This window comes from Coregonus lavaretus, assembly GCF_964263955.1.
Source record: "Coregonus lavaretus genome assembly, chromosome: 2".
NCBI lineage: Eukaryota > Metazoa > Chordata > Actinopteri > Salmoniformes > Salmonidae > Coregonus > Coregonus lavaretus.
This window is the reverse complement of record NC_139989.1, coordinates 47,874,900-47,901,960: the sequence shown is the minus strand read 5'-3', so window position 1 is coordinate 47,901,960 and position 27,061 is coordinate 47,874,900. Positions and strand designations below refer to the sequence as shown.

Below are 27,061 nucleotides of genomic sequence, written 5' to 3'. Positions count from 1 at the left end.
GCGTGAGCGGCACTAAATTGCATTAAATGAAGGACAGGTGTCAGTGACGCCTATTCATCCCAATAGTGGAAACATAGTGGTGCAAATGCTTCCTCTTGTGTGCAGTGGACACAGGATCAGTGCCAAAGACAGTGGCATTATGGAAATAATCACACAGTAATACAAAAGGGCCTGCAATTACTTTCGTCATCCATTATGCTTTGTTTACAATTACTGAAAACAACTTACTGTACTTTCAATGAGGTGGACGGACGATTCCATGCCACACCATCTTCCTACTGCAATGAGTGAGTTGTCATCATAATGTATACCATAATTTATGTCCTGTATTTGTTATGTGTGTTTTCAGTTATGACAGTTATTCAGAAAGCATGGCCAAATCAACAAAGTGGCTCCTTAGACCTTTGACTACTGTTTAAAAGAACAGTATTACAATGATCAATCTGCCACCCAGGGCATTCAAGTTGTGTTGCTTGATGGTTTTTCTAAATGAATTGATTTTTGGAATTTAGGGGTCATCTACCTCAGCATGGGACCACAGTAAGTCATTTCACCAACCAGTGCAAAATACAATAAAACATTTGGACCTAATGGACATCTTCACCATCGTCAAATGCATTCTTCTCATAGCTAGGCTGTGTTCTGTAATCTCTCATTGTTTTTAATCCCTATATCATTTTAACCAGTTATGGCACCAGGTCACTCATTTTACAACCTCATTTTACGACCCCACTTACGGGAGGGGGCCACTTCCCCTCCAGACAGGCGCATGTCCAATAATCCCACAAAGCCCTGTCAGTAACCAACTAATCTGTTTACTAGACATCCCATCAGAGGGGATCACTTTCCCCGACTCTCACCAGTCCCCACAACACCTTTCACCTCTCACCAGGACAAGGGGAGGGACATTTACATCTGTAGAGCCTTATTTACTGGCATAACGGCCCATTCTGGTTGGACACACAGCAGCACAGAAGCTCTCAACATTAAATCCACTGTGTATTGCATTAGCCTGCTACCTTGTTTTATGGTTCTGCCATCATGTGAGAATGTCAAAACATGGACATCCTCGTTATCATGTGGTCTCAGCTGGGTCACAGAAGTGAAATTGACAATGGGCAGCACACTAAACACCAGGAAAGAAGGGGGGCACTACCATTACTGAAAAGGCCATTTTCCTGCTACATTTTTTCTTTTTTATTCCAGTGAACTCTATTTTTATTTTATTCGTTTTGTACTTATTTTTCTATTCTTATTGTTGTCGCATTGTTTAGAGGTGAACATGCAAGTAAGAATGTCCTTGTACTGTGTACAGTACACCACAATGTATTCCTGTCCATATGACAAATAAACAACTTGAACTTCAACCATTACCACCATCATATAGGAATAATCACACACAGAGACCAACGTTTGTTTTGAAAAATATAATAATGAGTGCTTATTTGAAAGTTTATTGGAATAAATGGCTCTCACAATACTGAAAAACAAATCAAAGAAAGCTCTTGAGAATCATAGCATCACTAAAGAACAGGTCAATGTATACAGTACAACCTAGACATTTTCTGACTTCAACAATCAGAACTATAAAAATGTTCTACCTTTACCATAAAGACATCATAAGAATATGTTTGTGTTGTTGTGATCTGAATTCTATTTCTATTTAGCACCTGGAGCTGTAGCATCACTCTAGATCTGGCATGTGTGTCAGCCACATGTCTAGACTTGGCTGTAGGAGCCAGAGAATCGATAGTTGGAGTATGATGGTGCATCTCTGGAGTCACCGCTGGAGGATGCAGGGAGCAGCAAGAGTCCTGTAGTGACATCTTTTTTGCAGCGATCCATTGCCTCCTTGTAAGAGATCTTCTCTTTCGTGATGGGGTCAATCAACTCTTTGGTGTGGGCAGACTTGTCTTGGAGGTTCTTGGCTACTGTGCTGTCGATTATCTTGGTGTTAAGAGCATCTTGGACACTGATGCGACCAGCTTTATGGGGGTTCACCAGCCCCCCAGTCAGGTACTGTGCTTCCATGTATCTCACGGCACTATCCTGAGGTATCCAGCCTTTCTCAGCCGCTTGCCCTACTGCGAGACGTTCCTTGGTCACAGGATCCTCTACTCCAGTGAAGGCCTTCTGAGCATTCAACAGCAGATGCATGTGACTTTTGTCAATGAGACCCAGCTCAACTGCCTTGTGAACAGAGAACTTGTCCTTTCTGTTGAGGTCGACGATGCCACCCGTGGCTGCCTGTGCCTCCAGGAGCTTCTGGGCTGTGTTTGGGTCAATAAGGTTTCGAGTCAGGGCACTACGCACAGACATACGGCTGTTGGTGGTGGTGTCCAGCACCCCAGAGATTGGGTAGAGCTCATCACCGCTAAAAGTATTCAGGTTGCTACTGCTACCGTATCTATTGTTTGTGAGATTTGAGTAGGAAGACCTGAGTGATGAGGGCATTGTGCTCAAAGAAGATGCTGCAGTGGTCTTTGTCGGTGTCCTTGGTGTTGCGATTGGACCAATGTAAGGCTTCGGTTTGGAATCCCCAGCGACCAGGAGAGCAAATTCTGAGATAGGCATTTTACCCTCCTTGTAGCGGTGCAGATCGGACTGGGTCAAGCGGCCATCCTTTAGAGCATTCTTGACAGAGAATTGCTTTCCACTCTTGCGATCTTGCAGAATCGAGGTCTCCCCATCTGGACCCATTGAGGTGATCTCCTCCCAGTCACATTCTAGCTCCTGGAGGTGGATGTACTGGTTGCGGTCAATCAGACCCTCTAAGTAGGCATCATATGGTGCCATGTCTTTGCCAGTCTCGGGGTCAAGGATGCTGATTCTAGTGGAGAGGTTGGTCTCTCTGGTATGTGTCTCAGAGTGATCCTCTTTCTTCAGATTGTTCTGCAGCTCCATAATGTAGGTCTCCTTTTGGTGTATCCGGTCTTTTTCATCCAGGATGTCCTTCTCTAGACGTTGTACCTCAGAATCCATCTTGAAGCCCCTTTGCCTGTTTATCTGGTTTCTCTCACTCATCAGCTTGGACTGCAGCTGGAACGATATGCTTATGTCCTGTTTCTCAGACTCCAACGTCCTCAGTGTTTTGAGGAGATTTTCCTTCTCTCTGATCAGGGAATCTCGATTGAGGGTGATGCTTGTTTCTTCGTGAGAGGTGCTTGACTTTGTGGTCTGGAGCCGGGTCACTTTGGTATTAAGCCTCTGGATTTCATCTTCTTGGTCCCGTCTGGAACTTCTTTCCTGTAACACTAGTTCTCTGAGATGGTCCCTCTCAGCCTCCACATTCTGGTCCTTCTCCACCCGAATCACCTCTTTATATACAGTCTTTTCAATGGACTTCTCCTTGCGCAGGATGTCCAACTTGATCTTCAGGTTTCGGATATCCCTTTCCAGACGACTGATGTTGGTTTCCTCCGTATCCATGTCTGTGCGTAAGCCACTGGTTAGTTTCTCAAGCTTGGGGTCTCTCTCCACTTTGAGGACTTCCTCAATAATGATCTTCTCCGCAATGGGTTGAGGGGTATTTTCAAGCTCAAGGATGCGAGATTTGATCTGTCTAAGCTCTATTTCTACTTGGATTTTCTTTTGCCGGTCGTCCATCAGTGCCAAGTTTCTCTCTTTCTCCTCAACCAGGGCTCTCAGCTGCCGAACTTCCAATTCCAGTTTTCTACGGGATTTAACCTCTTCATCCAAGTTCTTGTTCAGCTTTTCATGCTCCAGGATTTGTTTTGGATCCTTCTCAAGACGCACCACTTCCTGCATCACAATCTTCTCCTCTGGTTTCTGCCTTTCCAGCATGATGTACTTGTTCTGCAGGTCAAAGACAGTTTCCTCCACGTTGCGTCGTTTCTGGATTTCCTCCCTCACATCTCTCCTCAGACGGTCAGCCTCCTTCTCCAGTAGGGGGTCATTTTCGTATTTGATCAACTCTTTGTTTACAAGCTTTGTCTCTAACTTAGACTTTTCGACCTTCCATTCATCTCTCTCTTTGCGCAGGCGGCTCAGCAGATCAAGGGTGCTGTCATATGAGACCCGCAGAAGGGAAACCTGGTCGTTCAACCTCTTCATTTCCCTGATGACCTCTGGGCTCTTCTCCTCTTTAATCACTTCCTGGGTCACTTCCTTGTACTCCAACTTGGGTTTCTGGGAACGCAGAGTTTTAAGATCCACCATAACTGAGTCGATTTCTTTCTCCAGATCAGTGCGGTTTCGATTAGAGTCCTGCAGCTCTTTCCTTAGCCTCACCAGCTCCACCTCTGTCTCAGGGTCCACCCTGTAGATCTCATTGATGATCTCCTTGACCTCAAGCTTGGGCCGCAGCTTCTCCACTTCACTGTAGCGGATCTGGAGGCTGGTGAGCTCCTTCATCAAATCACTGTTTATCTTGTTCTCCTCTTCCAGGCTGGTGTGGATAGTCTTAACCTCGTCAATGAGTTTAGGGTCCTGTTCCACCCTCTTCAGCACCTTGGTAACAATCTTAGGCTGGATAGTGGGAATGACCCTCTCAAGTGTGTTTATTTGGCTCCTTGTGCGGAATATTTCATCATTGAGGGACTTGGATCTTAACCCCTCCTCTGAGATCTCGGTCTGAAAGGTCAGAACTGCTTTCAGCATCTCCGGGTCCTTCTCCAGTCTCACCACCTCCTTTTTCACTACTCTCTCCTTGATAGTCGGTCTCTTCTGTGCCAGAACTGTGATCTCAGTCTTCATGTGGACCGTCTCTGTATCTCTCACCTGGACCTCCTGCTCCAGCTTGCGCATCTCATCTCTCAGCTTGGTGGCCTCCTTGTCAAGCTGGGGGTCCCTCTCAAACTCAGTCAACACCTTGGTCAACAGCCTAGGTTTGACATTTGTCAGCTCAGTCTCCCGGCGGATGATATTCTCATTGACAACCTTTATGTCTGTCCGGGTACCAGAGCGTTTTACAGTCTCATCTTGGATTCTACTCTTCAGGGACACCAGGTCACTCTCTAGTTTGGGGTCACGGTAGTACTGCACAACTTCCTTCTCCTCCATTCGTTCCACGCCTCTGCGGCTTTTCAGTGAAATAAACCTCTTTCTGTATGTTGCTAGGTCATTCTCAGCATGGGAGCGCCTGGTGATCTCATCCGCCAGCTCTCTCTTTAGAACGTCTGTTTCCTCCAGGTCTTTCTGCTGACTCTGCAGCTGCCGCTGCTGTTTCACCACCACCTGGCTCACCTTCTCTTCATTCTGTTCAGAGCAGGTAACAGTGGACAATTTAGTGTAACCTATACTACTTTATGATGGATTACCGAATCCACTGTGTTGATGTTTTACAAAGTAATTGTGTCATACCTGGGCAATTATGTTCTTAGCCAATCCCATCTTGTTAAGAAGCTGATCATTCTCTGCAGACACCTCTGAGTAGAGGTTCAATAGAGCTCTCTCCTGAAACCGAAACACACAGCCTCTGGTCAGATCATGGATCTTGAATCAATGCCCCAACTTGAATGCAAATTAAGTCAACTATAGGATGAGGATTGTTGCAGTCTCTCAGGTCCACAATACCTTTTTCAGCACAGCGTCAGCCATGGAGGATGTGTGACGTCTTTTGGCATCTTCATCATCCACATCTTTCAGTGTACCACGGTACTTATCAGATTTGGCCTCATACTCCTATGAGACATGGTGAATATTTGTTTACTCTTTTAAGAACAACATTGACCAAAACCGTTCAACTGATATGGACATTTATAATGTTAGCTCTGATTAGATTTAATTTATTTTACTCACATTGAGTACATTCTGCAAGTCACGGGACTGTTTCACAGCTAGGCCCACATCATCTGATTTCCTTTTTATGTCCTCCACCACTCTCTGAAAAGAAAACAAACACACAATAAGAACAAAATAAACATTCTGCAGAAAACTGAAAATGTTCATAGCAGACACATTTATTGAGATAAAAAAACACCAAAATAAAATAAACCCACAAACCTTCTGAGAGTTCTGCTTGGAGTTAATTTGAGAAAGTCCATCACTTGGCTTGATCGTATTATTAGGCAGGTTGGTCAAAAAGAAGTTCAATGATTGGACAGAGCTCTGGAAGCCTTGATTCTTATTGGTTGCCTCTTGCATCAGAAATGTTCTATAACAATATATATATTTGTATTAATCATCAGTATATCATAGACCACAGAAGTAACCACAGACACAAGACACATATAACTGTTACATATAGTTGAGGGACAAATGGGTTTCTCACCTCTCCTGTAGCTGACTGTTGACGTTGGCATAGCGGTTCTTCAGGTGTTTGACCTCTGTCTGCTGGCGGCGGATGTCTGGGCAGTACTCATGGAAGCCCTTCTGCAGGGAGCTGCTCAACTGCTCTGTGGACTCCAAGTCCCTGCTCAGCTTCAGCATCTCGTCCTGCTTTAACGCTACATCCTTCCGCATGTTCTGTTTGTAGGACAAGGGAGAAACACAGGGGACGGATCAAAGAGGATGGGTCAATCAAACAGAACACTTACTGCAACTTGTAAGAGTCCATCATAATGACATGAATTGAACATGTGATGAACTTTAAGTGGTCATATGATTGAAACAGTGTTACCTGAAGCTTCTGGATGCGTGTCTGGAGGACGTTGGGGACATCAGGGATGGCAGCATCTTCAGCCAACTGCTCCTCAAAGCCAGAGACTGAGTTGTCTACCATATTGATCTGCCTCTCCAGGAACATGGAAGCTGTGGCTCTGGTCAAGAGAAAGGACATTAGTGAGTGAGAAGAATCTTGAGGAATTGGATGTAAAAAATAAAATAAATAAAAAACAGTTAAAAAAAAGAACATATAGACAACCCAACCGTTACACAGCTTTTTTATTTATTTCACATTGTAAACTAAATTCATACTTTTTGTTGTACAGGTCACAGAGGACGTTGGTGTCGTCAAACTTGTTGCTAAGACCACTCAGTTTGAGGGACAGGGCGGAGGTGGTGGGCCCAAGGTGCTTCTGGGCTAGGATGGGTTCCATATCTCTCTGGACCGCTGCCTTCTCTGCCTCAAGGTTCCTCACAGTTAGGGTGGCCCTCTGAAGGGAGAAACACACCAATGATATTACACTCTGGAACCACACTGTCTATTATAATTATGCTATGTAGCAGGCTGCAGTGGTCTGAAAAAAAAAAAAAACGATCCCTTCACCTCATGCTCCTTCAGCCTGTTGGCCAGGTCACGTGTGGGGTCACTCCGATCCAGAGGGGCCCTCAGCCGGCTCAGGATGTCCTTCTCACTGTGGTCCAGGTTCTTGCTGATCTTGTCCAGCTGGCTGGCCAGCACTGTGGTCTTTGGGTCCTCTGGGGAACTAGCCACAGGGGCTGAGGAGAAGCAGAGGGCACAGTGAGAAATAAGGGGACAGGAGAGGGCCACACTGAATCTAGTGCCCTGTATCTACTAGGTTCCCACTGTGAGTTCAAACTAAGTGATTTATGCTAAAGTTCTGAACAAGTGGAGTGATGTTCCACTAACCTGCTCTCACTGAGCGCACCACCTCCACACTGGGGCTCCTCAGGGAGGCCATCAGAGTAGTTCTCTTTCTCTTCAGGTTAGAAAGCTCTCTGTCCAGACTGGACACACAAACACACAATGACATAACAGTTTGCCTGTGACGGTGGTTAAGTTTTGGGTCATTGTAATAAGGAGAGTGCACTTTTCTCTCTCTCTTTACCTTTCCACTTTCTCAAGGGCCTCAGTGTCTGGTGGTGGGACCAGGAAGCAGGTTCCAGGCAGGGTTTTGGTCTTCCCAGTGCTGGTCTGGACCTCCCAGTTCTCATTGTCTGAGTTGGACTTTAGCATGAGCTTCTCTGCTTGAGACACTGAGTCCTAAGGGTGACAGGAGTTTGCATCATTATATTGTTCTACAGCTGTCAATTGACAGGACATTAGTTTGCCCTTTAGCTTCTCAGAACTCTCACACTGCTATTCTATGAAGCTATTTTATACCTCTCCGTTGGTCCATTCACACAGGGACACCACGGGGGTGGGTTTGGTGGGGCGGAGACGCCGCAGCTTCAGAGGGGCGATGGTGCTGCTGAACTCCCTCAGGGCTACGAGGCGCTGTTCGTTCCTCTCTATCGCTCTCTCATCACCCTGAGGATATGAGATGCAGAAGAGTATATTAGAGAACAGATTGAAATAATGCTGTACGTCATAGAAACTACTGAACTTAGATACAAAGAATAAACCAAATCTCACCTCAAGCTGTAGCAGGATCTCTGGGTTGCTCTTGTTGTCCAGTGATTTGGGGTCCAGATTAGAGTTGAGTCTCTTCATGGACTCAGACAAAGTCTCTACATCCAGCTGGTACTGTAGGTAGGAACACACATAGGAGCAATGTTACATTGAGCCATGACAACAAGCCATAAGAAACATAATTTCCCAGGGTCAAGAGATGACGTACCTTCCTGTAGTTGTCTATGTTGTCAAGGTGTACCTCCTGGCAGATGCACAGGTTGAGGAAGCTCTGCCACTCATTCTGCAATGCGTCGCTGTGTGCCTGAGACAAACCAAGCATATTGACCCAGGGAAGATCAGAGTAGATGATGAATAACCCAATGTCCTATACTTCAGCTATTACAATGGGAAAGGTTGACATTTTGTAGCCATATAAACATACCCGTATTGTGGAGCTGGCAGGGTGCTTCATTTCAAGGAGATGATCCCCATCCATCTGTAGCTGGATGGTCTCGCTCTCATGTGTTAGCAGAGTGTTGTTTTTGAATTTCTCGTACTCCATGCGCACCCCTGGGGGGTCCAGCATGCGGTCGCTCCAGTCCTTCTTGAGGATCCTCTCCTGGTACTCGCTCAGGTAGACAAGCTCCTTACTGCAGCCCTGCATGTAGTCATACAGAGAGGCCAGGTACCTGTGTCTCCACAGGGAGGCCTCCTGCACCACACAGCATGGGGAGAGACAGAGATCAGTCACACCTGGACTATCTTATAGTCAACGGTGGAGAGATAACACAGGCACAAAGGTTCAAATACAACCACAACAGTGTAGCATTTTGAGCCCCTTTGACATGTCAGAGCCATACTTTAATGCACACACAGATTTATTACATAACTTCTGGACAATAACTCACCAAGAGATCTGTGTACTGTCTCTGAATGGTAGACAACTTTGCCTGTGGACAGAGCGAAACAGAACATGACAATCATTGTTTAGAGTTTATCCCTAGTTTTGGTGAGAAGGAGAATGAAGAAAGCAGCCGAGGGCTTTGTAGTCTTTACCGGAGAGCCAGTGCTGCTGCTTTTCATTTGGGAGCCGTAGGCCTCGATCTCCTGGTGCAGGATGTTATGAGAGGCAATCTGCTTCTCCACATCAGACAGGTTGGGCCCATACCCCTCTGCACTTATCTGCTTCTATAACACACAACACACAGGTACAGTAAATCCTCTAGAGTTCAGCTAAATGTTGACCTCAAACACATGTCTTGTTAACTTTGTTTGGCTGTTTTCCCCCTGGGGATAATAAAGTGTTGTACCACTACTACTACATTCTGAAATACACTGCTCAAAAAAATAAAGGGAACACTAAAATAACACATCCTAGATCTGAATGAATGAAATAATCTTATTAAATACTTTTTTCTTTACATCGTTGAATGTGCTGACAACAAAATCACACAAAAATGATCAATGGAAATCAAATTTATCAACCAATGGAGGTCTGGATTTGGAGTCACCCTCAAAATTAAAGTGGAAAACCACACTACAGGCTGATCCAACTTTGATGTAATGTCCTTAAAACAAGTCAAAATGAGGCTCAGTAGTGTGTGTGGCCTCCACATGCCTGTATGACCTCCCTACAACGCCTGGGCATGCTCCTGATGAGGTGGCGGATGGTCTCCTGAGGGATCTCCTCCCAGACCTGGACTAAAGCATCCGCCAACTCCTGGACAGTCTGTGGTGCAACGTGGCGTTGGTGGATGGAGTGAGACATGATGTCCCAGATGTGCTCAATTGGATTCAGGTCTGGGGAACGGGCGGGCCAGTCCATAGCATCAATGCCTTCCTCTTGCAGGAACTGCTGACACACTCCAGCCACATGAGGTCTAGCATTGTCTTGCATTAGGAGGAACCCAGGGCCAACCGCACCAGCATATGGTCTCACAAGGGGTCTGAGGATCTCATCTCAGTACCTAATGGCAGTCAGGCTACCTCTGGCGAGCACATGGAGGCCCCCCAAAGAAATGCCACCCCACACCATGACTGACCCACCGCCAAACCGGTCATGCTGGAGGATGTTGCAGGCAGCAGAACGTTCTCCACGGCGTCTCCAGACTCTGTCACGTCTGTCAAATGTGCTCAGTGTGAACCTGCTTTCATCTGTGAAGAGCACAGGGCGCCAGTGGCGAATTTGCCAATCTTGGTGTTCTCTGGCAAATGCCAAACATCCTGCACGGTGTTGGGCTATAAGCACAACCCCCACCTGTGGACGTCGGGCCTTCATACCACCCTCATGGAGTCTGTTTCTGACAGTTTGAGCAGACACATGCACATTTGTGGCCTGCTGGAGGTTATTTTGCAGGGCTCTGGCAGTGCTCCTCCTGCTCCTCCTTGCACAAAGGCGGAGGTAGCAGTCCTGCTGCTGGGTTGTTGCCCTCCTACGGCCTCCTCCACGTCTCCTGATGTACTGGCCTGTCTCCTGGTAGCGCCTCCATGCTCTGGACACTATGCTGACAGACACAGCAAACCTTCTTGCCACAGCTCGCATTGATGTGCCATCCTGGATGAGCTGCACTACCTGAACCACTTGTGTGGGTTGTAGACTCCGTCTCATGCTACCACTAGAGTGAAAGCACCGCCAGCATTCAAAAGTGACCAAAACATCAGCCAGGAAGCATAGGAACTGAGAAGTGGTCTGTGGTCACCACCTGCAAAACCAGTCCTTTATTGGGGGTGTCTTGCTAATTGCCTATAATTTCCACCTGTTGTCTATTCCATTTGCACAACAGCATGTGACATTCATTGTCAATCAGTGTTGCTTCCTAGTTTGATTTCACAGAAGTGTGATTGACTTGGAGTTACATTGTGTTGTTTAAGTGTTCCCTTTATTTTTTTGAGCAGTGTATAAGTTACTCCAAGCAACTAGGAGTTAATACCAAAGGTTTGGTTGCACCAGTAGAAAGCAGTGATCAACCAAAGTTGTTATATAATGGCAGTACAGTACTGTCTACGCCATACTGGTCTTGAATAGAGTATTACCAAGGATATGGCAGGCTCACCTGTTTCTCCTCCAGCACCTGAGTCCAGTCAATCCTGGGAGTGAGCTCTACCTCCTGCACTGCCTCATACAGGTCCCGGTACATGGTACAGTCCTTAGACCAGCGGTCATGGAGGTTTCTCACACTGAGGACCAGAAAAAAATGAGAATTAAGAGGCATAATAAAAGAGGGAAAGAGAGAACATGAGTGTTCAGAACATTCGCTGAGAGCCTCTGGAAAAGTATCTCTGTCACAAAACCATTGTTTCATGTTCTAAGGGTGTGTGTATGTGTGTGTGTGTGTGTGTGTGTGTGTGTGTGTGTGTGTGTGTGTGTGTGTGTGTGTGTGTGTGTGTGTGTGTGTGTGTGTGTGTGTGTGTGTGTGTGTGTGTGTGTGTGTGTGTGTGATTGTGTGTGTGTGTGTGTGTGTGTGTTCTTGCTGGAACTCACTCGCTCTCTATCTCTCCAGCCTGTGGGTGTGAAAGCTTCTTGGCCCGGTCCACATCCAGGAACAGGTCCTTCAGCAGCCCCTCAGCCTCAGCCAGGATCTCTGCATTCTTCTTCTGGTGCAGTAAGGGCCTGTGCTTCTTCTCATTCACTGTGTCCTGGAACAGAAATGGAAACAGACAATGGACTTGTAAATGCCACACAAGGTACTCCCCATCATGAAACATTTGTGTTGAATTGCACCTTGATAAAATATCTGTGGGGGGATTGAAATGTTTTTGCTTGATGAAGTGGAATTTAGGAATGCATATTTCATTGAATAGGGCAGTGTAAATGTTAGGTAAAGGTGTATGTATGTATAACTGTGTAATTACATACACACGCAGTGTGTGGGTAGGGATGGTAGGACCTCTTACCACAGCCATCAGCTCCTCAGAGCGCAGCACATTCTTCTCCACCTGGTCTGCATTGCTCTGCATGCGCGCCACCAGCACGGCCACGTCATTAGCTTGGCTCCTGGGAAGAGAAAAGTCAAACCTCCATTCACATCAGTGTAATTGACACATTGCTGAAACCAGTAGGCCTATCTAAGCGAGCTCAGTAGAACAACCTGAATGTTCAGGAACCAGATTCCAGGTTTGGTAGAATAATCAAAATGAGAACCAGCCTCAGGCAGAACAAAAAGGAATCCTCCCCCATCCAACTCTACAAAGGACTGTCACTCATCCACACTCATCTAGTAATCAACACATCTTTAAGTCTGTGTGTTCTTGTACTTATTGTTCTGTCATTCCTACTAGTAGTCGCTGTTATGAAAGTCAGCTATTTATTCGTACACACCCTCACATTGACGGATTATTGAGGAGTGTCCTCAGGAATTTAGAGTGAATGGGTGACATGGCACATAGAATTCTACTGATGTCCCCATGAATCACTTTGATCAAAGGTAATAGCTGATGAATGCAATTACATTCCAATGGGACAATAAAACTAATAGCGATAGTGGGGGGAGAGATTTACTGTTTAAATATTATGGTATCCAGTATCTCATACATGCCTTGTTGCATCAGGACAGCTTTGAGTCATTTAGACAACTGCTTATCTCTGTTAGTATATGTCGTAAAATGACAAAGTCCACATAGCTGTAGGAGCCATCTAGGTTAGCAGACATATCCTGTCATATCCTGTCATATCCTAAAGAAGGTTAAAAGGAGTTGGATAATGCATAGCTACAGTACCAAAGCAAACAGCACACACACATGTCAGGGTGAGTAGGAGTGTGGCAGGCAGGCAGTAAAAGGAAGCCTAAAAGTCACCCTGCTGGTTCTAGAAGACAGAGAGCTGCAGTGGATCCAGACTCTACACCCTGTCATTCCTTTAGTTTAGAAATGCCCTAGGCATAATGTCAGCCCTTTGGCTCCAAGACACACCCCAGCGTAGGAGTAATGTGGAGTGTGTCCCCGCAAGTGACATGTGATGAGTGACACAGTTCAGTGACGTAAAGGAACTGAAAAATAAGCCTCAGATTATTGATTTATTAAGGCACACTTGAAAGGAACATAGTACATATTGCACAAAGACATCTTATCTATTCATCTCTATGCAACTTTGTATGTACACAAATCTGATTGAAACTATTTAAGCAACAGCACATACCCTCTTCTCTATATAAACATAAATCCTGAGTCTTCCAGCGATGTACCTAAACACATTCCAAATCTGCTGTCTGTTACTCACAGTCCTCACTGAACTTCTGTGAGATCACACTTCTTCAACCAGTGCTTTTATGTGCTCTGGGCTCTTTGTTACCAGGCCAGGCCACCTTAGTGTAACATAGTATTATCCATCAGAGCTATTGTTGCTCTGTCTACATAATTAGTCAGAGCAGCCATCTATTGAATACTGAGAGCAATGTGGAGAATCAATGCACATTAATGTTACACCCCATTGCTAAAGGCACACGAGTGGTGTGGTTACATAAAACACAGTCCAAATACCAATGAGATTTCTCTTTTCTCAGAAAAGTAAACGAATTGTGACAGTTACTACGTAAATTGTTGTCTTGTCTCGTCATCAATCGGCGGCAGATAAGATACATTTTATGCTTATATAAGGTCTGTCCATTTACTTGACATGAGATGTTTCCAATATTAAGTGCTCATAGATCAAATATGATACTTCATCTAAATCATCTACTGCATTGTCTTGGAAGACTGCAGACTCTTAAAAATACACTCCAAGTTGGACTTAGAAAAGACCAGTCAACAAATGCCCACATGTGCAGTGAACTAGATTCCAGGTCACCCCACCAGGGAACACAAGCAGGCTGGGATGCAATGAAAAAGATAAATAAGAGACAGTGAAAAGAGAAGGAAAGAGAAGGAAAGTGAAGGAAAGAGAAGGAAACACGACACACAAACACATAAAAGTTCAGGCAACGGAGGGCAGACTCACTGGGCGACTTTCACCAGGTCGTACTCCTTCTTCTTGCTGAACATCCTGGGAGGCTGTGTGTTCTGTCAGTCCCAGTGCAGTTCTCTTACTCCTCACTTCCCTCTTCTCGCTGTACCTCTCTCTCTAGCCGTGTCTCCTCTCTCTAGTTAAAGAGCAGCCACCTGTCTCAGCTCCACCCCAATGAACAGGTGTGTCATCATGAAGGCACTAGACCAAAGGAACAGACCGGATAGACCTGTTCCTCTCTGCTGCTCTCCATCCCACTCTCTCTCTCTCACTCACATTCTCTCCATTCCTACACACCTGCATTCCTATATTTTAATATATTTACTTTGTCTTACCTGGGCATAATAAATAAAGATAGTTTTTTTATATAGACATTGTTGAATAGGCACTGCTTTTCCAAATCAAGGGAGTCCAACACTAAGAGAGACACATTATTATAACAGTGTGATTCCTCATTGGTAGACTTCCAATGTAGGAACACTGAAATGTAGCAGGGCCAGTCACCTGTTAGATTCCAGGGTGCTACTCACTCACATTTACTGACTTCAATCAAACCAATCTAAATTCATTTCCACCTTCAAACATTGGAGATTGAATTATCTAGTAATGACATTAAACCACTGAATAGTTGTCATTACAAATAGAATATCTAGATTCTAGACATATTTGGGATGAAATGCCAGAACACCAAAAGGCTATAGTGTAATGCCAAACAATATACTAACAGCCACTTCGGCCCAAAGTTCACACTGCATAAAAACATATCCAACAAGAATCATGATAGTTACTACTACATATACCTTTATTGAAGGTTGGGCACCCCACATTCCAACTGTGCTATCCACCCAACAAGCAAACAGAGAAGGACAATAATATTTAGAGAGAGTATCATACTAAGAGGGTGTGATCTGTGGGTAGTAATAATATCACAAAAATGTCCAAGGAAAACTTAAAAGCTATCTGTAGTACTGTTATGACACCTATTTAAATGTAGTGTTAGCTTTTACACACTAGCCCACTACAGACAGGGTGTAGTGAAACTGGACAAGTTAAAACAAGTCTATTATCTAACAACAACCTAAAATAATAATCAAAACGTGACAACTTGATAAGCATTTGACATCACCATTGATCCTTTATTTTGGAGATGCTTTGAGTATGTCAGGAAGTCAAAACTGCACAGACCAACGTGAGTGGTCGTGCTGGTTTGCATTGTATTGTGTTTGTAGCTTAGCCACAGGGCACGGCATCGGACACTACAGTACAGTAGGCTACAGTTCCTCAGGCTTCTGAGTATCAGTGATTATCAGACACACACCCTGTTGAATTACCCCTCTTAGTATAAGGAGTCAAGGTCCCCGAGAGGAATGCAGAGTACCCTTACTGCTGAGGGAAGAGCTGGGGCCTCTGCTGATGGTAGAAAGACAAACATGTATGTATGTGCATTGTGCCCACATAATCCCAGAACCTAATCAAATCCAATTGTTTTTGTCACATGCTTCGTAAACAACAGGTGTAGACTAACAGTGAAATGCTTACAGGCCCTTCCCAACAATGCAGAGAGAAAGAAAACAGAGAAATAATAGAAAAATTATAACACGCAATAATAAAAGTAATAATAGATACACAATGAGTAAAGATAACTTGGCTATATACACAGGGTACCAGTACCGAGTTGATGTGCAGGGATACGAGGTAATTGAGGTAGATATGTACACATAACTAAGAATAAAGTGACAAGGCAACAGGATAGATAATAAACAGTAGCAGCAGCGTATGTAATGAGTAAAAAAAAGTTAGTGTAATAAGGGTCAATGCAGATAGTCCGGGTAGCTATTTGGTTAACTGTTTAACAAACTATTTAGTAGTCTTATGACTTGGGGCTAGAAGCTGTTCAGGGTCCCGTTAGTTCCAGTCTTGCCATGCGGTAGCAGAGAGAACAGTCTATGACTTGGCTGGCTGGAGTCTTTGACCATTTTTAGGGCCTTCCTCTGACACCACCTGGTATATAATTACACAAGCATGTGCAATCAATAGAAAAGTGGGTGGTGGGAGTTTATGTCTGAGTTATATTAACGCTACTAATGCACAATGTGTTGTCTACGGAGTGAAAGCTGTGGTTTAGCATGCTTTTGAGTATCATGCTTGACGTAGGTGTGTCTGGCTCACATCCAGAGCAGGTACTCTCCTGACCAACGGCAACATGCCAGTAGAGAAACAGGCAAGATACTAAAGATACAAAAAGTGAAGAGTGATGAACGAAGAGGGAACTACAGGTAACTGCCAAAATAAAGGAAATATTTGAGTAAGTGAGGGATGCAAAGTATATTGAAAGCAGGTGCTTCCACACAGATGTGGTTCCTGAGTTAATTAAGCAATTAACATCCTTCATGCTTAGGGTCATGTATAAAAAGGCCCAGTTATTATTTTGGCTACCATGGCTAGAAGAAGAGATCTCAGTGACTTTGAAAGAGGGGTCTCAAAGATGGATAGGGGGTTTAAAGGGTGTGTGGGTCTCAGTCACCAGATCTCAACCCAATTGAACACTTATGGGAGATTCTGGAGAGGCGCCTGGGACAGCGTTTTCCACAACCATCAACAAAACACAAAATAATGGAATTTCTCATGGAAGAATTGTGTCGCATCCCTCCAATAGAGTTCCAGACACTTGTAGAATCTACGCCAAGGGGCATTGAACCTGTTCTTGCAGCTCGTGATGGCCAAACACCCTATTTAGAAACTATGTTGGTTTTCTTTATTTTTGCAGTTACCTGTATGCCATACACTAAATGACCAGAAGTATGTGGACATCAGCTTGTCGAACATCTGTAGCTCAATTGGTAGAGCATGGCGCTTGTAACGCCAGGGTAGTGGGTTCGATCCCTGGGACCACCATACGTAAAAATGTATGCACACATGACTGTAAGTTGCTTTGGATAAAAGCGTCTGCTAAATGGCATATTATTATATTATTACTATTATCTCATTCCAAAATCATGGGCATTAATATGGAGTTGATCCCCCCTTTGCTGCTATAACAGCCTCCACTCTTCTGGGAAGGTTTTCCACTAGATGTTGGAACATTGTTGCAGGGACTTGCTTCCATTCAGCCACAAGAGCATTAGTGAGGTCGGGCACTGATGTTGGGCAATTAGGCCTGGCTCGCAGTCGGTGTTCCAATTCATCCCAAAACTGTTCGATGGGGTTGAGGTCAGGGCTCTGTGCAGGCCAGTCAAGTTCTTCCACACTGATCTCGACAAACCATTTCTGTATAGACCTCGCTTTGTGCACGGGGGCATTGTCATGCTAAAACAGGAAAGGGCCTTCCCCAAACTGTTGCTACAAAGTTGGAAGCACAGAATCATCTAGAATGTCATTGTATGTTGTAGCATTAAGATTTCCCTTCACTGGAACTAAGGGGCCTAGCCCGGACCATGAAAAACAGCCCCAGACCATTATTCCTCCTCCACCAAACTTTACAGTTGACACTATGCATTGGGGCAGGTAGCGTTGTCCTGGCATCCGACAAACCCAGATTTGTCCGTCGGACTTCCAGATGGTGAAGCGTGATTCATCACTCCAGGGAACGCGTTTCCACTGCTCCAGAGTCGAATGGCGGTGAGCTTTACACCACTCCAGCCGACACTTGGCATTGCGTATGGTGATCTTAGGTTTGTGTGCGGCTGCTCAGCCATGGAAACCCATTTCATGAAGCTCCCAACGAACAGTTATTGTGCTGACGTTGCTTCCAGAGGCAGTTTGGAACTCGGTAGTGAGTGTTGCAACTGAGGACAGATAATTTTCCCGTGCTACACACTTCAGCACTCGCCGGTCCCGTTCTGTGAGCTTGTGTGGCCTACCACTTCGCGGCTGAGCCGTTGTTGCTCCTAGATGTTTCCACTTCACAATAACAGCACTTACAATTGACCGGGGCAGCCCTAGCAAGGGATCAGAAGTCTTGATGAACTGACTTGTTGGAAAGGTGGCATCCTATGACGGTGCCACGTTGAAAGACACTGAGCTCTTCAATAAGGCCATACTACTGCCAATGTTTGTCTATGGAGATTGCATGGCGGTGTGCTCGATTTTATACACTTGTCAGCAACGGGTGTGGCTGAAATAGCCGAATACACTAATTTGAAGGGTTGCCCACATACTTTTGTATATATAGCAGTGGAGGCTGCTGAGGGGAGAACGGCTCATATTAATGGCTGGAATGGAGTGTAATGGATGGAATGGAGTGAATGGAATGGTATCAAACCCATGGACTATGTTTTTGATACCATTCCATCTACTCTATTCCAGCCATTATTATGAGCCGTTCTCACCTCAGTAGCCTCCACTGATGTATTGTGTATGTTCACAATGTCATCTGTTGAGAAATTATAAAAGTCTCATCTGAGTACACTGTCTAATGTCTGTGAGTAGTAATGCTGGAATCTTCTCTGATGTTTATCACCATGTTAATTGTTCAATTAAAAAAGATGTAGGCCTATCTCACTTCATAATCATAGCTAAGAAATACTCACTCTCTGAGTAAAGCAGCAGTGCTGGGGATGACAAAATCACATCTTTCAAAGTTCAGGTTTTCGTAATGTGGTCATAAGGTGTGGGCTACCGGGGCTGCATATTATTGCATTGTAAATGTCCAATCTCATTTACTGACTTAACAAGTAACCCCACCACACCCCTCCCCTATCCCATACCACACCCCTCCCCTATCCCACAACACTACACCACAGGGCAGAACACATACCTGGTTAAATTCCACATTGTGCAAGCCTGGCTGCCATTCATCTGGGAGAGGCTCAGTCAAGAACGCACAAATCATTTACACCTCACAGAGTCTGTACACAGAGAGAACCCATTTCAGTCGAGGTATGTAACTTGAGACACTGAAGAGCAGGGCTTGAACTACATTTACAAGGGATATGGGAGCATAGCAAACAAGGGCACCCCCTTAATCATTGAAAATATCTAAAAGGTCCCCAAGAATAGGTGTTTAATACTTATGATGGCGCAGGCCACTATTTTTAGGGAACTGTCTATTCCATGTCAAATCAAATGTTATGTTCCTAGCTCCAACAGTGCAGTAATACCTGACAATACAAAACAATACACACAAATCCCCAAAATGAAAATAAATATAGAAATATTAGATTGAGCAAAATGTCAGAATTCGGAAAAATCTAATTTCCATTCAGATCACGGCTCTGAAAAAATCTACCTCTCACCCTCAAGCCATCTATAAGAAACTGAGCTCATGGTCGTCCAGGGTAGGGGAGGGAATGGCCGGCAGGGATGTAGCTCAGTTGATAGAGCATGGCGTTTGCAACGCCAGGGTTGTGGGTTCGTTTCCCACAGGGGGCCAGTATAAAAAATAAAATAATAATAATAATAATAATATGTAAGTCGCTCTGGATAAGAGCGTCTGCTAAATGACTAAAATGTAAATGTAATGAGTTCCATGCTTTTCTCCAGCGGGGTGAGACATCACAATTTGCACTCACCATCTGCTTGCATTGTTTGCCATCAAGAATGCTTACAGTACAAGGTGTTTTAAAACAAATTGAATACAGTTGGGAACCAAAACAAAAGGACAATTGGATCTTTCCAGAAAGGTTTAATTGGTGTTTACCTGTAAAATATGTATCATAAGTGTCACTCCACCCAAACAAGTCCCTGCCAACACCTCAGTGGGAAGACAGACAAGGCCAACCAGTTACCCAACCCTCACCACCCTGCTAAGAGAGAGGATGGTTTTATGTGCTGCTCAGTTAAAGCAGGCAGAGAGATTCATTTATGTAAGTAGTGGAGGTGAGTGAATCCAGGCCCTATAATTATCAAGTCTTCAATGATGGATGGCATCAGATGAAAAATTGACTACTCTGTGACTAGTAATTTTCCTTCCAATAAAAATACCAGAGGACACTCCGGTCTAAATTTTTAGATGGCTGTGTTCAAGACATGACAGCTGGTAGTGTTTCCAGTATGCAGACAGGCCACTCCCTCCTTACTGCATTAGGTAAAGTATTATATACATCTCCACTAACAGTGGAAGAAACCACTACTCACAGAGTTGAATAACTACTGAGGGCGCTAATGGTTATAATGAAAAAAAACAGCCAGGTCAGCTGAGAGCCTGTCCTAGCATTGCACAGAGGACACAACACCTGCTCGACAGATGGGGGGGGTCATTTAATATTTTACAATGTGCCTGTGTACAGTGGTATAAAGTAATTAAAGATACTTGAAAGTCCCACTTAAGTATTTTTTGGGTATTTGTACTTCACTATTTGATTCTTAGTGGCACTCCATGCTCCTTTTCACCTCATTCTACACTAGATTGTCATAAAAGCACATCAATAGGCAGCCCATCTAAGTCATGACAGCACAAGTGTGGGGGGGGGGGGGGGGGCACTTTCATTTTGTTCTCTATTGCTCTGCAAGGTGGGAGTCCGATGACATCACGGATTCCCCAGACCAACTCCTTGAAGTTGCAATTGTAAAAATACTGTATTTATAGTTGTAAATCACAGGAGGAAGTCTTTAAATCCAAGTATACTATAGCATCAATTTGGCATAACTGCAAACCTCAACTCATGCATATTCAACCATAAGTATTTTCACTTATTTAAGACATCAGCCATGTTCATATAACCTGCTAGACAAAACTAGGTATGTTTAGATTGGACCTTACACTGCCAAAGTAATCCTAGAGTAATTCCCTACTACTCCCGAGCGTTCATCCATTTACCAGATGTGGAGGCAAAGTGGAACAGACTCAAGCGTTACTGAAATTCATGTAAAGGTGTAAAAGAATGCAAGAGAAAATATGTGTTCTTGGTTTTTAATTCGAAAGGCCATGCAGTGCCTCCCAGTTAAGACCTTAACATATCACTTTAAATGGTACAGGTGGGACAAAACAATACATCTGCAATTAACTAGTACAAAATAACAAGACTAAACGTTACAGAGGAATGAAACAAATTAAATAAGTAAAAGAAAGCAAAACTGTGCGCCATCACTATTGCTGCACTGCAGAACCCACCCCTCCCCCCCCCAGGACTCGATAGAGGTTCAAAAATCGGTTGAACCCGGTTGTGTAAAAAATAAAACATAACAGTACAATTTTGGATAGAGTATAGGACTAAACAGGACAAAAAAGCATGAAGTTACCATCTTTACTTTGATGTGCATGTTCACTGTGGGAATTGAGGGGGCATGGGGTAGGGCACCATGGGCGGTGGTGCTTGTTGCTGTGTGAATGGGAACTGTTGATGGCTCATGCCATTCTGTGCACCCCCCTGGTTGGCACCAAACTGTGGGGCCTGGAAGTTCTGCGTTGGGAACGCCCCAGCCTGGCTGGCACCATAGTTTGACTGGCCATTGCTGCCGAAGCCACCACCGCCAAAACCATTCCCGCTTTTGTCAAAGCCACTTGTCCCATAGCCTCCGCTTTGTGAATTTGTGCCAAAGACCTTCTTTGGTCCACTGTCAAAACCTCTATCGTTTTCCCTGTCCCTAAAGCTACTGAAGTCACGCCTGCCCCCGGAGGAGTACCTGTCCCGGCGGTCATCCCTAAATCCACTACCACCTCTGCCTCCCCTTGAATGACCTGAAAGGAAAACACATGAACAAATTAGAATGGGCTGTCATGCAAGTTGGTGTGACATGAAATGGGTACATGGGAAAACAGACACATGGTAGGGGTAAATAAACAATGGTTTCAAGACAAACTAACGTGAACATCTATCAAGATCCCATAGCTTTGACTGTGCCAAACCCATCCACGTCAATAAAAAAAAAGTGAAAAAAATGGCTGCAGCTGAACCACAGTTCCTGTATCTCACCAATTAGATTTACCTCCTCTGTCCGCCATCTGGAGGAGTTTAGGGTTGATGGCCTGGTTGGCCTCACGGAGCACAGCGACGAGGTCGCTGGCCTGTCTCATGTTGTTGGGGGTGAAGAAGGTGTAGGCTGTGCCAGTCTTTTGGCTCCGGGCTGTTCTGCCGATGCGGTGGATATAGTCCTCAGAGTTGTTGGGGTAGTCAAAGTTGATGACAAATTTCACATCTTCAACATCTGTAGGATGTGTTGCAGTGTGGCAACAAAAGCAGAGGGAGCGCATAAAGATGCACACCACAACAGCCAGACCAAAAGAGCAAAGTTAGTACAACCATTCACTGGATGTAGCTGGTTTTTCCACAAGGCTGTAAAGAATAGCATTAGACAACTTTAGAAAGACTTAATCCGTGGGGATACTACGGTGGGAAGAGAGAAACGATGCACACTCCAAACGCTTCCAATCCAGATAACCCCTCACTTAATTCTCAACATCCCCCAAAAACAAGGGATCAGAAGTCTTACCATAAAGGAGTATGCATTCACTAGTCCATTCCCATTGCAGCAAACTCCCCACACAATGTCAAGTGACCGCCGGGTGCTTCTACACAGTAAGGCCGCTATACGCACTGTTGCCTCCTCATGTGCCAAAACTAGGACCGTATGGTGACAACGAAGGCCCTTTCTTCACACACTCATAAGAAGCTTGCTATAAAGGCCACACTGCAACGTCTTGCCAAGACCATAAACAATTGGGGGGGACCCTAAAAATGGAGCCACTTACTCCTGTGACCCATAAAAAAAAAAGTAGCCCCAATCAAGGCAAGATATTCCCAGAACCAGTGTTCACTTGATCAAATGTCTCGTTGGCAGGTCTCGACATGACTTGAAACTCAGGTGAGGGAGGAGTGCGAGCTTGGATTTTGTCCCCAGCCAACTGACATGACCCACTGACACTAAGCGCCAGTAGCCATATCATTACAGAGGTGAACGTGTAATTGGACTTACAACTGCTCTCAAAACAGAAGTTTAGGAAACTGCCTCATTTATGTCACACGTTCTTTGAGAAAAGCTACACCTTCCAGAACTCAATGACTTGCAATACAATGCCCAAACCGACATGCAAGACATGGAAACAGCAGAGCCTGGTGGAGACATGAGCTTGGGTGTGAAGCAGTCCAAACCGATGCCAGAGAACAGCTGCATTTACAGGGGTGCGGCTGCTAACCCTCATTTAGGCCCCCGTTTGGGCAGCCCAGCGTGATATTCAGCACTCAGGCCCCGCCACCTCTGTATGTGACTGGGTGACGTCCCAGTCAGGACACCTCCAAGAGTCCTCCTTCCCCCTCTGGAGACCTGGGCGTGTCATGCCAAGGCCCTGCCTCAAAAGACTGCTCCTTCAGATAGGGGAGAAACTCAGAAGGCAGAAGAGTTACAGAAAGAAACACTTTCTTTCAGAGAAAAGTTGGTACAAGGGACCAAGGACAGAATGAAACTAACCTAGACCCCTGGAGGCGACGTCTGTGGCAATGAGAATCGGCGCCTTTCCGAACTTGAACTCTGAAAAAAGGAAAGGAAATTGTTAACTGGCCATAAAAGGTCAAGGAGTCATACTAAATTGTTAATGTGGCTAAAACTCACCATTGAGCACCCAGTCCCTCTCCTGCTGGCTCTTGTCTCCATGGATGCCCATTGCTGGCCAACTAAAGGAGGGAGCAAGTGTCAATTGAGTCCAGTAAAACACATGAGTACCCTGACAGTTTCAAGAACTAAGTATTGATGCCACTTACCCATCCCTCCTCATCCTCCTAGTGATCTCATCACACCTCCTCTTGGTCTCTGTAAATATTATAGTCTTGTTCTCCTTCTCACTCATGATCTCCTCAAGTAGGCGGAGGAGTCTGAAAAGGGAAGGCAGTGAAGGATTAAAATTAGTGACTTAACACTATCGTCAAAGTCATATTTTCCACCCAATACATAGACAAGTATAGAAATGCCACAGATCAGACACACGACTCACTTGTCTTCCTTCTCTCCATCGTTGCAAACATCCACAATCTGCAGGATGTTGTGGTTGGCACTCAGCTGCAGAGCTCCCACATTGATCTGGACGTAGTCCTTCAGGAAGTCCTCGGCCAGCTGGCGCACCTCTTTGGGCCAGGTGGCACTCCACATCAGAGTCTGTCGGTCAGGCTGTAGAGAACAGGGAAGGCATCAGAATTCTTCCTTGACAACTGTACCAAGTGAGATAGCCAGACTATTATTAGCACATCTAATGCATCACAACAGAACTCACTCGGATTTGGTCCACAATTTTTCGGATTTGTGGCTCAAAGCCCATGTCGAGCATTCGGTCAGCCTCATCCAGAACCAGGTAAGTGCATCTACGCATGTTGGTCTTTCCTGCCTCCAGAAAGTCAATAAGCCTGCCGGGTGTGGCAATGCAAATCTCCACACCTATTTATATATATAAAAATAAACATATTGAGCACCAGATAATTCCATAGATTCAATTCAGCCAAAAACAGAGCTGTTGTGGAACTTACCTCTATCCAGGTCTCGGAGCTGTGGCCCTTTGGGTGCGCCCCCATAAACACAGACAGACTTCAGGCGAGAAGCTCTACCGTACTCTGCCGCCACCTGCTGGACCTGCTGAGCCAGCTCACGGGTCGGGGCAAGAACTAAGCACTGAAAGAAAGATTGAATACCATAAATCCATGTTGGGTGGATGAGAGATTAGATACAAGTCTTTGAATATCCATGGGTACTTACAATGGGTCCATCTCCACGTTCCAGGAAAGGCTGGTGGTTAATGTGCACGATTGCAGGCAACAAGTACTACAGGGAAAAAAAGACATTGCATTACAGTAAAGAAAAAGACCACCAGTCCCCTTATTTTTAAGAGCAATTCTAGGTTGTTGGAATAGTCAAGACTCAGATTCTCACAACACACTTACCGAGAGAGTTTTCCCAGAGCCTGTCTGTGCAATGCCAACCATGTCCTTGCCACTCAATGCCAGTGGCCAACCCTGTGCTTGGATGGGTGTTGGTTCTGTCCAGCCTGCTTTGTTAATGACATCCATCACGTAGGCTGTGCAAAGGGGTGGGGGGGTAAGTACATGAACGCCAACCCAGATTGAAGACAAGTCTGGAGCATAAATAAATACTTCCACTAATATATGCCACATTCAGTTGATGTACTTACTTGGAAAACTGGCTTCATGGAACTTCATAATTGGATTAGGGCAGTCCCTTCCCTTCACAGTAACAGCTTTAGTACTTCTGTACTGTGCAACCTCTTGCTGCAATGACATGTAGAGACTCAGATCAATTGGCATGGCAATGAAAAAGGCCATTGCTGATTGGGCAACAAATGAACATGTGCAAGAACACTTTCCAATGGCCATTATGTAACATTTACAGTAAGTCAACTGTATCTGGATTTTGACCACTAGCGTACATACCGGAGATCTCCGAGTAACTTCGGGGTGCTCTTGGTAAAAGTTCTTTTCGAATTTAGAGAGTTCGTCAAGGTTCCAGTGCTTCTTGCGCAGTCTGTCGCCGGGATTACCAAACTTTCCCCCACCTCCTCCTCCTCCTCCTCTTCCACCGCCTCCAAAACGAGGTGGTCCGCTGCCATAACTGGGGAAATTAATGATCTAACGTTAGTCACTCCAACCAATGTAAAAAGAGATAGGATACCAGCAGAAACTCGCTTGCTTAAGCGCAAATCAAGTTTTACCTTTTAGATTTAACAGAACATTGTTTAGTGACCGCTAACTAGCAGTCAGCTAGTTCAACATTAAATTATAAACGTCAATGCAATGCAGAGTTCCAAGTTAAACATAAAACTATAAGAAATGCTTGTTTTATTGGACTCTGCGTCACGTTAAGACAGCCATCTTCAATGTATCCGGATTCCGGCAGAGGAACAATGAAAAAAACCGGCCGGCATTTTGTATCCGCATTCAATAATGCCACATGGCGTACAAATACATTTAGTCGGTTAGCTTGCCTGTTATCGGACACTTGCTGTACTATGTGGTACATAGTTAATGTTCCAAAAATTTCATACATTTGAAAGTTATTTGGCCGATTACAACCCCTGGCTAGCTTGTTCGCATTTTAGTTAACAGGCCGCCAGCTAAGAATTTACGGATTCAGCAGGTCAGGCAGAAAGTGTCTTGCTAGTTTAATGACGAACCGAGGCCTTTAAAAACGTTGGTCCCTACTGATTTGAAAATACTTAAGGTAGATCATAATTTTGATAATTTCCATTTAGAGTAAAGTGAACTTACAGACTGTCGTATTTAATCATAAAAAACGACATATGCCTCGCTAGCTAAACAACGAGTTAGCTAGCTACCGTTATCCCGTGCGTCATGGCATCCATTTCTGGCGAGACAACACGAGGTGTTAAATTCGCCTAAAATGTATTAATTCAGACACTTACCCTCTATCTCTACCACGATCTCTGTCGGAAAATCCAGGCATCTTGTAAACAAAGTGTATAAATAAAAACGATAAATAAACTACGTCTGAAAATCCGATATCAGACCCGACCGGCAGTGATTATGCTGAAATGCCGGTGAACTGAAAAAGAGAATCCGCTTTTATTGCATGAGGAAGTGTCACGTTGTCTGAGTGAAGTATTAATCCGCCGTGAACTGACATTGCATAACGTAACATTCAATGCTATTTGAAAGGAACACGTGCCGATTTTGCGTCTATGGTCCGAAAATTGTGTGAAATAGAGGGGGTAATTCTGTCGCAATGTGTTAATATTGTTAAAGCTGCCTTTTTTTTATTTTTTTTATTTAACCTTTATTTAACCAGGTAAGCCAGTCGAGAACAAGTTCTCATTTACAACTGCGACCTGGCCAAGATAAAGCAAAGCAGTGCGGTAAAAACAACAACAACACAGAGTTACATATTGGATAAACAAAACGTACAGTCAAAAACACAATAGAAAATCTATATACAGTGTGTGCAAATGTAGTAAGTTATGGAGGTAAGGCAATAAATAGGTCATAGTGCAAAATAATTACAATTTAGTATTAACACTGGAGTGATAGATGTGC

General features: G+C 44.6%; 2 protein-coding genes across 2 annotated transcripts; both read right to left on the bottom strand.

Moving 5' to 3' along the window:
- Window positions 1–1,420: 1,420 nt before the first annotated feature.
- On the bottom strand, window positions 1,421–14,253 carry LOC311104686 (envoplakin-like). The gene is made up of 21 exons (XM_084146564.1): window positions 14,130–14,253; window positions 12,092–12,191; window positions 11,679–11,833; window positions 11,251–11,374; window positions 9,254–9,385; window positions 9,106–9,147; window positions 8,640–8,909; window positions 8,424–8,519; window positions 8,219–8,329; window positions 7,967–8,113; window positions 7,692–7,846; window positions 7,493–7,590; window positions 7,169–7,341; window positions 6,877–7,055; window positions 6,581–6,719; window positions 6,233–6,426; window positions 5,965–6,115; window positions 5,761–5,844; window positions 5,536–5,643; window positions 5,323–5,415; window positions 1,421–5,217 (listed from the first exon to the last, which is right to left on the bottom strand). Exons 1-21 carry the CDS (start codon window positions 14,171–14,173, stop codon window positions 1,720–1,722), a joined length of 6,093 nt encoding a protein of 2,030 aa, XP_084002690.1. The 5' UTR covers window positions 14,174–14,253; the 3' UTR covers window positions 1,421–1,719.
- A 6,716-nt stretch (window positions 14,254–20,969) lies between these two features.
- LOC311102516 (putative ATP-dependent RNA helicase DDX5) lies at window positions 20,970–26,575 on the bottom strand. The gene is made up of 13 exons (XM_084143879.1): window positions 26,434–26,575; window positions 25,445–25,622; window positions 25,186–25,282; window positions 24,938–25,071; window positions 24,753–24,818; window positions 24,527–24,668; window positions 24,277–24,437; window positions 24,001–24,173; window positions 23,771–23,881; window positions 23,622–23,683; window positions 23,481–23,540; window positions 22,002–22,220; window positions 20,970–21,753 (listed from the first exon to the last, which is right to left on the bottom strand). The coding sequence occupies exons 1-13, from the start codon at window positions 26,472–26,474 to the stop codon at window positions 21,338–21,340; spliced, it is 1,860 nt and encodes a 619-aa protein (XP_084000005.1). The 5' UTR covers window positions 26,475–26,575; the 3' UTR covers window positions 20,970–21,337.
- Window positions 26,576–27,061: the final 486 nt, after the last annotated feature.